The following is a 12,301-nucleotide window of genomic DNA, read 5'->3' on the forward strand; positions in this document are numbered from 1 at the left end:
TTCTCCAGGTCTCGCCACAGTTCTTGATTCACTTCACATGATATAAATGTCAATGTTTTTTTCCTCTTGTAAATGCTGGAGTCCAAGGTCTCTGTCCTTACAAACCAATCAGTAAGGAGTCATCTTGTTCTAATGATCAGATCAACCACATCAGTCAGACACCTAAAGTTAAGGTGCTGTTCACCCACTATGAGATACAGGCCACAGGGATTTTGGCTAATTGTATTATGATCCTTTGTGTCCATCTCCATCCCAATGCTGAAAATACCTTTTCCTCAAGAATTAATTTATCAAGCCACCCTAAATTATGCACATTGTATTTTCTGCATTGGTAATTATGACCCTTTGAAAAAACACTGAAGATTATTTATAGCATGACTGTAATAAATAAATCATTTGAGTTCGGAAGCTACTTAATGGACTATAATGACCAGATAATTCATAGTACAGCTGTAGCAGTGCCAGAATGACATAGAGCACCTCCTGATAGTACCTTAGCCTACACTTTTTCCCTTCACCTATCACACATGACTCACTGTGGATGATCTATAGGTTCAGTTCATCATCTGCCTATGACTAAAATTTGTATAGCAGTAATGTGGAATTTCATTCATACTTTCACAATTCATTATTCTATTATATTTCTTCTAGATAAAATGCTGGACCTGAGAAAGAAATATTTCTTTCTCCACTCAATAAAGGATAGTATTCCTCAGAAGTTCATTTTTGCTTTTTGTCCTCCAGTGAGTTTGGCAAAACCAATGTCATAAAGCAGAAGAAAAAATTAAGTGTTTAGAATCATTCACCTTTCAAAGCATCCAGTAATGGTGGCCTTTCTTGATGCACTGTGTCTGCATTGCAGACATGATTAAAGATCAAGTATTCATGCCTTTTATTCTAAAGCATCAGTTTCAAGGCTTATGATTAAATCTCAAATTATTTTGTTTCATGTGGTAGAAAGTATTATTCCCACAAAAGAACCCAAGGATGTTATACCTTTTCAAGAGACACAGTTAACAGTTCATCTATTTCTAAATATCTGAAAAATGCACAGTAGAAATATTTCTTTAAAGCATTGCCCAGATAAGTGATATGAACACATTATTTTCCATTAAACTTCTGCCTACATCATGAAATTACACAGTATCCTCGGGTATATGCCTGTTACACAGTTAACAAATACTTTGTATGTGACACATTTTGAATTATTATTCTTCAGAGACCTTGGATTGGTGTATCAAGATATTGTTAGGTTATTCATTTAACAATGTGGCAAAGTCAAGTCTGCCAATGTACTGTAGAAATCCAGTGATGCTTCAATAACCTCTCAGAGAAACAAAATGACAATTTAAATCTTAGTTGCGCTTACCTTCTTTGATATAGATATGATTTTCCCCAAAAGGTGAGAGAGGTAGGATTGACATACATGCCAATACTAACTGGGAAATGTGCACATCCTCCCATAAAAGAGTCCACCTTCAAAACTGAATTTATAAAGACAAAAAAATAGAACAAAATAGAATAGAATAGAATAGAATAGAATAGAATAGAATAGAATAAAACTGGATAGACTAAAACAGAATAAAAATAAAATAAAACAAAAATAAAATAAATAAATACTTCTAAAATAAAACAAAATGGCTAGTCCCATTTTTCTCACAAAAATATTTTTACACAGCTGTCCAGATGGTCTTTCAGTTTCTTAATTAAGTCAATCACTCTATTTAAATATCAAATTACTGAGCTTGAGCTCAACGTCAACAAATGCAGATAATAGTATCCCTTCTTAAAAGGCACAAAGACTGGTACAAAACTAATTGTAGGACTATTTCTTGGTATGACTAAAAGGGTGTAGGTTTCCAGCATACAATTCTTTCTTGTGAACTTACTAAGTTATTGTTCTAGACTTGATTATAAAATTATTCACTTGTATACTTACTTGAAAGGAAAATGGTTCTCTACCATTTTCTCTAGAATAATTTCTAACCATTTTAGAAAACCTAAATTTAACGTGCAAAGATACTGCATAAAAAGTTTCAGGGCCAAACTGGGAGAATTAAAACCAGAACACTTTAAAATTCTTGGCAGTTTATAGCAGACTGAGATGCAGATTGGAAGAAACAGAAGACAAGTTATAAAGCAAGTTTCAGTTCAGGTCAGATAGGCTATTTGAAAAACCAACAGCTCCTGTTTTTCATGCACTGGCAAAATCTACAGTGGCTGTGATTCATTTGTTGAGTTTTACGTACAACTTCAGAACAACTTCTAGAGCCTTCTCCTACACCATTATCCTGTGGCGACTGAAAGACTGAATTGTTCTGTTTAAAAGATTTGTTGTAACCTTGTTAAAAGGGATTCCTAAAAAAAAGATAGAAGTGTACTATAATCTGAACACTTCCCAAGGTAAAATCATCAAGTAATCTCCTAAATGCTTTCACTTCCTATTACCAATATGGTGTCAAAATAGGCTGTCTTCTCTCTTTAAAGCTAAGCAGCGGGTGAAGCCAGTGCCTCTTGAAGCTTCCTGTGCTCACACGGCCTTGCATTTATTGCTTTCGTAGGTAAGACAAGAAAAGATGTGTTCTAGGAAATTATCTACAACAGTTCTGTTTGTCTCAGTCTTCTCTCAGTCTCCATGAGACCACCAAAGCAGATGAAAATGTTATAGTGCACCTGATGAATTAAGGGGGTGAGTGGGTTATCAAAGGATTTCTTTACAACTTGTTTCACACAGTAAAAAGGCCAGAAAGCCAATGTTCAAAGCACTCGACTACAAGTCAGTTTAAGTACTCTCAGCTGGTCTTCTCAGGGGAACTGTTTTTCACTGTTAGGGGAACACTGTTATATCAAACAAAAAGGTGCAAGGTTACAAATTTTAACAAGCAAGTTTCCCACTAGATATAATGGGGTAATTCAGATGGGGTAATCCCATCCCAGAAAATATTCAGAATTGGATTGGACAAGGCACTGAGAAACCTTATCTAACTTGGAAACTGGTCCTACTTTGAACAGAAGGTTGGACTAAAGACCTCCAGAGGTCCCACTGAACCTATGTTTGCCTATGATTCTGTGAATCACACTTCTTCTGAAATGATTTTCCAGTTTCAGAAAAACCCAGCTTATAGACAAGAAATACAGACATTATATAGTTAAAATTGGCTTCTGTGGCATGCAGTCCCTGATAGCTGTTTCTCCAGCTACCAGGGACTGGAGATGTAGCTCCATGTCCACCCCCGCACCTCCCCCCACCACTCCCCCCACAATTTTGGGCCCCCTGTAAACTGATTTTTGTTTGGCTCTTGCTGGCCACATAGATCAAGTCTGAATCAGTCATGTGACATTCCACCTTCTACCCTGCTGACAGTCAAATAACAGCAGGCAGAGGATTTCATAAAGGAAGATGAAGGAAGCCTATACTTTAACCATGGTATGCAGTTACTAAAAAATATAGCTTTGTAAATTCTGCAGACGGAACTGTGTAATTCTTCATAAAGTATCTAAGTACATAAAGTAAGTAAGTGGTATTTTATAGTAGTGCAAAATACTTTCAAGTATTTTGTCTGTAAGCCATAGAGAAGAGAAAACAGTGTAACAGTTGCACCTTGAAATATCCCTGAGATTTAAAAATATTATGGGTACCCATTTTTGTCTACAATCTTACTTTTCTTTCAAGGTACAAAATACAAATAATATATCTCCCTGTCTTTTCAAGTTACGTAAATGGGCCATAGTGTAGTTGATAAACATTCTATCATATGTAAGGAGGAAAAAACATATTTTTAATATCAGGGGTTTGGTTTTGTTGTATGTGGTTTGTTTGCTGGGGGTTTTCAAACATTTCAAGTACTTCTCTTTCACATTACTATCGCCATTATTGATGGTATGATAAGCTACTACTTCAATAATACCCAGTCCAAAATATTCAGATATACAGAATCAAGTTCCTTTAAGCCATTCCATTTTTGTTAGGTTTAATACACTTGGGGTTCCCAGTTTGCATCTTGACTTTTCAACCACTAATGATATTCATCATCTTTTTCCACTTTCCTTCAAAAACATGAGGATGAGAACAGTAAAGTTTTCTAGAGAAAGTAGTTTCTGACACAATTGTCTGAGCCTAAGCAGAACTTGGGGTTCTGACATGCAGTACAGTGCAGCACAAAATACGTTATTGCACAAGGGACTAGACTTGTTGTTTGGATTGTATTACAAAGTATCTTTAACCAGTTCAAAGACAAGTATGAGATCCCTCTCCTGAAAAGTTCACAATCTAAAGTATCATGGAAGATTGTTACAAATACACACATGCAATGTTTTCTAGTAGCTTGACTTTACACCTGTCTAGGACAGTACTGAAATACGTAATAGCTAGGTTTTACTGGAATCATTTTACTGGAATGATTCACATGGATTTTAAAATATCCTGCTGTTACATCAGCCATATCAGCATTACAACTTTGTATTGGTGCACAAGACAGGAACACTGACTAGCAAGAAAACTGAAATTAATTACTCTTCTATCATATTCTAGGACTAGCAAAGCCCAGAAAGTAAACTAGTTTAAAGTCAATTTATACAGCTGAGCTTTACACTCAGATTTTTTTTTAGCACAAAGTAAAAGAGCAGTGGCATTGTGTATGTGCCTAGTTCTTTGGAAACACAAGTACAGGGCAAACCAATGCAGCAAATATATCTATGGGTTATGGGCCTTCTCACAGCACTTACAGAACTTCATTTAAGAGACTTAATGAAATACTAATCCTGAGAGAGTTGCTTGCAGAAGAATTTCTTTCTCAAGTAGGAGTTTGCTTTTTACAGTTCGTTTTAAAAAATTTGGTCAGACTATGGAACTCGAGAAGTTTCTCCTCGGACCTGTATGCAAAACATTTAGGATCCACAAGGTAAAGATATCAAAACTGAGATGTGGTTAAATTTTTGAAGTCTTATACTACATGTTCTGCAGCTTTTTTCATTCAGTTGGCAGAGCAATTATAGTAGGTATGAACAAAAATTTAGATATGGAGCAACATTTCTGTAAATTTCCAATTTATTAATTTTTATTATAATATAGATTTTTAATTTTGCATAATCTCCAATGTCTGTTAATGGTTACTTTTGCTACAAAATTACTCTAGACTCTTGCTGTAACTGTTTCCGGACAGGACTGAGCATCCTGATGGTAAGATGGCAAGGACCATATATGCTACAAGACCAATTTTTTGGTAAACAGGACTATAACTAGTAGCCATATTTGACAAAATGTCAGTGTGGCTGTTCATTTGTTCAGCAAAGAAACATAACTCCTGTAAGCCATAACCTGTGTTACTTTTCAATTCATATCAAAGAGCAGTTCAATCTGGGTTTTTTTATATATATGTGAAAACAATCTATTACAGAATGTATTTTTTGTAACTTTAAAGAACACCTTCTTCTAAATATTCTGCCCTGGCATTTAAGATGCTAAGCCTGTTTGCTTCTATTAAAAAAAAAAAAAAAAGTGGAATAACAAAGCATTTTCTGCAGAGGTTTCTCAGCTTAATCCTTTGCAAAGTAGCTGTAAGGCCTAGGTACAGAAGCTTCAAGAATTGCTTTGAAGTGTGGATACACTCTGAGTTTATGATGACTGACAAAGATTAGGATCACCTCTGTTTTCTGTCTTACTGCCTTCCACACAGACCCGGCTAGCCACTGTTACCCACATCAGCGCAGTATTACCTGGCACTGGGGTTTGAGCTGATCACTCTGACTTTGCACTGTGGTCAGTCAGGGCTGTCCCTTTGCAGTTTAATCTCAGGTTGCAGAGGCAAAAATACAAGATCAAGTGCAATAGGCACTGTTCAAATAATACAAGTATTACAGATAAGGTTTAATGTGCAATCAGTGTAAAAATGTAATACTCGAAACACAAAGTTACAAGCTCAGTCAACTCCACAAAGGTCAGAGCATATTCAGGAGCATTTCCATATCACCCTTTAAATTAGATTACATGAGATCATTTAGCAATGCTTGTGTATCATATTTCTTCATCTAAATCCAGAAAACATTTCTCTATGCTATTATCTTTAGGAGACATTTAACTGAGTACTCAAAATGCTATGGAGTTATTTTGTTAACTACATCGAAATAGCAAAATATTTCTAATTTGGACACAGGAGAGTCCACCATACTGAGCTCCAAAAAACGTTGCTGTTGGGTCATTTAGATCAATCCAGCCCCACAGCACCATCATCATTTTTCCCAGCACTCTTTCTCTCCCACACACAAATCAATTCCATGCCACCTACTTCTGTTTTTGCTTTCATAGCCCTTGCTACCACCATTAGGGTTTTTCAAGTGGTAAAAAAACACTTACTCATAAATTCCCTGGCAACAGCTGCTTCTCCTACAGCACACAGCTCTCACAACTTGTATTTGTGGCAAGGATGTGGTGTTTGGCTGCATATTACTCAGGTCAAAGCTCCTAAGAGGCTGAGAAATGGAGATAGTACCAGGACTCTGATGGTGCTGGGGCTCCTTGTGATGAAAGTCTTCCCTGAGAGCATGAAAATATACTTTTGTTTGAAGAACAAAAAGTATCACTTAACACTGGTGGTTTAATGCACAGACCAGTTATGCTTTTTATTTTTCTTGATTTGTTTCTCTATATTTTCACTTAGCCTGGCATCACCTAACATGTGTAAGGGCAGACTTTCCTCTTCTCCTTTACCAGCCCAGCGGTGCCTGGTGTAAAATTATTTGGGCTCTTTTTTATTCTTTTTTTAATATATTTCTTCCTTGGCGAAACTACACTAGATGCCACAAAACTCTAACTTGAAAAGTACCCCATTAAATATATGTATTTCATTGCTTGTCTCAAGGAAAACAGAAACATACCATATCACATACGATCACAGCACAACTTTCTTACTTGCTTTCAAGCGTTCCTACTGCATTCAGTTGCTCAATTTATACTCTACACCTGAAAAAACACTAACATAAACCTTCCAAAACAACTTATAGTTCAGTCATTAAGAAATTTAGGTTCCCTTGAAAAGACTTCTTCCATACAACTTTGGGATCTTTCATGGACTAAAGGTGAATGAGAGCTGTTTTAATCTCTGCAATGGCTAATGGTTATTAAAGGCAGTAAGGGATTGCCAGAGCACAAGAATTGGACTAGTCATGCTGTTTTCCAAAGAAAGTCTTCCTGAAATAGCAATCTGCAAAATGAATGTGCATATCACACTTACTGTAACAACTGAAAAAGCTTTTCTTTTAAGTCTCTTTGCTGGAATTTCAATGTGAAATATGTAACATCAACATTTGCTCTGCAACACACATCTGTTCTTCAGCTGACATCTGCTTCTGAATTCTTGTTATTCTTGATCATTTTTAGCAAACATTATGTCATCATTACATGTATCAGAAAGCACAGAGAAATTCTAAGCGATATAATAACTGTTTCTTATGCATTCCTATATACAGATACAGTTTAAAAGCACTTCTTATTTTCTTAATGTTTAATTATCACGCAGTCTTGAAGACAGTAACTCTTGCTCTCTGCTAGCATGATCCTAGAAGAGACTAAAGACTCAGACTCAAAGAAATTGAACTGAACATAAACTGAAATTTAGTTAGGATTTAGATGACCAATTCCAAAATTGCAATCTCTAATGCTTCTATTAAATACCTGCTTTACTCCATGGGCTCTTCAAGTTTTTTGTACTAACACCCTTAAGGTAGTTAGAAGTCTGATGCCTCACAAACCTTGAAGCACCTTATTAATCTCAACCAAGCTGAAAAACTGGATCGTTCCTTATGTTGGCCACCACAGAACAGCAACTCCTCTTGTCTTGCCAAGGGGCCTTGATTTGGTAGAGGCTCCTAGGACATGCTTCCTGAACTGGGCTGTACAGAAAGTTCATTGGTAGCTGCTTCTTTCTATTACAAGATAACTAGATGCAGCCACTGCATATATAATTTTCCTCTTGCTTCTCCATGTTCTTCATACAGTAGGTTAATGAACACTAAGCCAAGGTCTGGGAAGCTACAAGGAGAGTGAGGGAGGGGTATTTAAAAAAATTGCTCAAATTCCCACGCCCCAGTCTTCTTTTTTAACAATGCTCTGGGAGGCACAGAAAAAAAATAAACTCATTAATACAGTAAGATGAAAAGAAGTTTAATTCTTTAACAAGAAGGAAAAACTTCTACTATATATTACACGCAAGCTCTAAGTATATTAGAAAAGTGAAAGAGTGCCTGGGAATGTCTCCAGGCAAGCGGTACGGAATAGTTCACATCAATACCAGCAAATTTTCCTCTGCTTTTGAGCAGGCTGGCTGCAGGCAATGTGTGTGTCGGGTAGAGCACTTGGAACAAGGTAACTCCTCAACTGAGCTTGGAGGCCATTCAAGGCTTGCCCAATGACCACAACTGCTCTCAAAAAACAATACGTTAATCCTCCGCTGAAACAATTTAAGGCACTGTTTAATGTCCTACATATCTGGCCACATAGTATCTGAAATGGAACTGAAACTGAGAACACTTTAACTTTTCCCTCCCTCAATTTCTCACCTAAGGCTAATGGTTAGGCAGCGGTTACTGTCAAATTACGCACCACAAAAAGTCTTCCTTAAATGCTCTTTTCCAGATGACCCCAGACTACTCGGGAAAAACACTTACTGATCTTCAGGCTGATTTTTGTTTGTCAAGAGTAGTTTTTTAATAAATTTATTTCTCTGTTCTAGAAGTTACAATGTTTCTCATAAATTTTTCAGAATAATTCAGAAGCACTAGTGAAATTTTCAAGGGCCTATTAAAAAGACAGGAAACTAAATCCAGTTCTGTCACTTATGCCTGGTATAAACTGGAGCTACTGAAGCAAGGCAAAATAAACTCATTCTCTGGATGCTCCTAGCCTGATGCAAATACCAGTAAAACATGGTAGTTTGAATATAGAGTTAGTTATTTTGAAGTATTATCTTTTAATTTTAGCATGTTAAAAACAGACCAGCCCCCGTATCACATGATGCGTGGTGTCTCACCAAACTAACAGAACCAATCCCAAAAGCCCAAAAGGTTTTTGGAGTCCAAGTACAACCGGCTGTCAAAGGGACTTGTTTCCCTAAGAACGCACTGCTTATCAAAATGAGACTGAAGTTCTTAAGTCTGCCAGGCAGTTCTGAAAAAATTGTTCGGTGTCATTTTGTCACATTAATGCACTTTGTTTCTTTTGACTATTTCTTTTTAGAGAATAAATATTTTTTTTACACAGCAAACAAATCATTAGTAACTATTCTCCTCACACAACGAATTTAAGGAAGAAGTGTACTTCTTTAGACTTCATGTACAAGTTCTGATACTATTTACATTTCAAGTTAAAGGTCAGTGATAACCATACACCCCAGAAAAAAAATCAGAAAGAAACAGAGGAATTTTGGGATTTAAGTTCTTTAGAAATCACTCTCTACTGCTTTCAGTCATGGAGAATATTAGATTTTAAGTGGTACATACCCAAAGGCTCTCCTTCCTGTGTTGGTAACTCCAGCTCACTGGAAACTTCGTCAACAATAAATTTTGACAATTCCTTCCCGAGATACGTGACCTGTGCAAAGAAATCTAGATGGATAACTGTTTGTTTTAATTAGTGGGTTTTTTGGTTTTTTTCTGATAGGTAAAAAAATTTCAGTTTTCTTATAAAACTGAGTTTATGCAGTTATCAGTCTAATGTGCATCTGTCAAGATCAAGGAGAAATTATGCTAATATGAATTCTAAATTTAAAAAATCCAAGCGTAATACGGCCCATGTGCAAAGCCTTTTAAACTCTACCAGTGTTTTTGCAACATTTGTCCGTGATATTCTGATATTTCAATAAGCTTGCTCCTTTTTATTCAAACTACCTTTCAGCTTTTCTTATCAAGCTTAATCATCTTTAAAGCTACTCTTTCAAATCCCTGCTAGCTTACAGTGTGAGCATTCCACATTCTTTCAACACTCATGACTATTTCATCACTGTACAGCTACAGCTATGTAGCTCTTTCTTTACGGCTCATTCATTAAAAGTAAGAAGACACTTAAAATTTAAGCTTGTACCCTCTTTTGCTTTAAGAACAGTAAGGAGATCTAGTTTAGTGAAACTTGGTATAGCCATTTATTATTGCTAACTTTGGGAATCAGATCAGACCTACCTTATTCCACACATACTTCCAAGTCACAGAAATATCACTTCCTAATAGGTCTTTAACCCACTGAAGTGGATTCTGCAGTATTTGACCCTTGCTGGTTCTGATCTTGCCATTCTTTAAGAGTGTAGCTTTATGACTAAATTCCTAAAAGCAAAAAAAGAAGTAATTTCAATTAATAAATTAACATATATGAAATAGGATCCTTGAAACATGAAAAATGCTGAAGAACAATACAGCTGAAAAGTTGCCATTAATTCTGTTTTTCTCAGAAAAAAAGTTAAATAATGTAACGCCACTATCAGAAACTGTGTATAATAAGAGGATTTATTCCACCAGAATAAGATGTTTTAGCCAATCAGAGGACAAATCTCTCTGTGTGTAGGGAGAACTGTATTTGTATCTTAGTTCCTCTTATATGTAACTAGGCTTTGAAAAAATTAATTTGCAATAGTGATCGCAGGCACTTGTGAGAGGCAAATCTGTGCAATAAGAAACTGCTACATGTGGTACATGCATGTCAGAGTGAAGTTTCAGCAGTGATTCAAACATAAAACATATTTGCACAAAAATTTCACTTATGTCAAGAAATATCACTTATATGTTTTAGGAGGAACCTGACAGCCTTACCTTATGCAACATTAAGTATAAAAGAACTTATGGTTAATGCTTCTTTCCTAATGTTAATACACCCCAGGTCTGCAAACATTTACACCTTTCCAGAAGCACAAGTTTTAGTTGTTTACAGTTGAGTAAATCTTGGTTTTTTCCTATTTGCTCAGTTAGACTAACACAGCTGAATAATGCAACAATTAGCTGCTGATGAACTCTGTTAGAACTTAGTAAGGTAACTAATCATTCATAAGGTTAAACTACCCGAATAAGAGCATGATGCACCAGCAAATACTGCACCACCTCCTACCATATCCACTAGCTTGGAGTGTCTTTAAGAATTTAAATTAAGATGATTAACGCAACTATTTCAATGAGCACTCAATGCTGTTCACAGTTTCACAGCCTTGGTCTACAGCATTCAATAACTGCGTTCTGCCTGCCCAAAGCTAACTTTAACTAAGGACTATGTACTAGCTGTATGTTGTTGTCAAGTACATCTCTATAATGATAAAGAAGGGAAATTTACTGATCATCTCCTCCTTGCAACGCAACAGACAGTGGCTTCTAAATTTCAATTTCCTGTCTGCCAAGATATAAATCAGTGCCACTTTCATCCTAGTAAAGATCACTGACTTCAGTACACCAGTACTTACAGCATGGGGGCAAAATTCCTTAGGATCCACATGCATCAAGCTGGTATCACAGATAACTGTCTTGAAAAATTACATGCTAGTCATATTAGTAGACACACTGAATTCTTCATGCTTCCACTTAATCATCTTGCAGTTCAAAGGAATATACATGCTCTTTAAAGAAAATAAGCATGTCTACATACCTATCATACAGCCTAATGTCAATCCTTGTGACTTACACTTCCCTGTGTTACAAAACATGAGACCACATGAAATGGCAACTCTCAGCAGAAAAGCATTCCTGAGAAGATTATACATGTAGGAAAAGGAGCTCTTTCTACATTAACTAATCTGGCAAATTGGCTGAAAATAACTTTCTATGTTTTTATCAATACACTGCCCTGGAAACTAACTAGCTCACATCTGGGAATTCAGTCAATGATTCCCTTATATGCTCAATACTAAGCCAGGCCCCTGGCAGCTGTTGTGCTCCTCTGTATTTAGAGGGACAGGGACATGCTTTTGTATTAAAAAAAGAAGTTTCTTTTTCTTTGTTTTTCAAATATGGTTCATACCAGACTGTAAGCTCATAGAACCAGCTAGCATGTAAGTAAGTAGTTTTGCTTGTATTCATGCCTATTACAGCACTAAGAAATCCTTGATGCCACATTTTTTATTTGAGGGACTTGACAGCTGTTTCCAAGAATGACATTAAGTTATAAAAACATTTACATTCCTGCTCCTTCTAGTATGGAAATCAGGTATTACACCCCGTAGATCAGCCAAAGATTCCACTCTGGTTCTAGCAATAGGAAATGTTAATGAGCTGGTAATGCAAAGTTAAACACAAATTTTACATATGCAATATTCTGGGTCTTAAAATTATGAGCTCA

The 12,301-nt window shown here is 36.2% G+C and overlaps 1 protein-coding gene across 4 annotated transcripts in view; it reads right to left on the reverse strand.

The window, feature by feature from the left end:
• Positions 1-12,301, reverse strand: part of ANKRD31 (ankyrin repeat domain 31) — a 64,436-nt gene that overhangs the window by 6,906 nt on the left and 45,229 nt on the right. For 2 of the 4 annotated variants that reach the window (XM_085042220.1, XM_085042219.1), the window contains 2 exons: positions 10,168-10,308; positions 9,493-9,583 (listed from right to left, as the gene is read on the reverse strand). In XM_085042220.1, coding sequence (XP_084898346.1) covers positions 9,493-9,583; positions 10,168-10,308 — 232 coding nt within the window. Of the gene's footprint in view, positions 1-6,352; positions 6,533-9,492; positions 9,584-10,167; positions 10,309-12,301 lie in introns of those variants that run through there. The other 2 variants (XR_014846734.1, XM_085042222.1) reach the window with 2 other exon arrangements.

Source organism: Lichenostomus cassidix, chromosome Z, assembly GCF_008360975.1.
Source record: "Lichenostomus cassidix isolate B80296 chromosome Z, HeHo_3.0, whole genome shotgun sequence".
Classification (NCBI taxonomy): Eukaryota; Metazoa; Chordata; class Aves; order Passeriformes; family Meliphagidae; genus Lichenostomus; species Lichenostomus cassidix.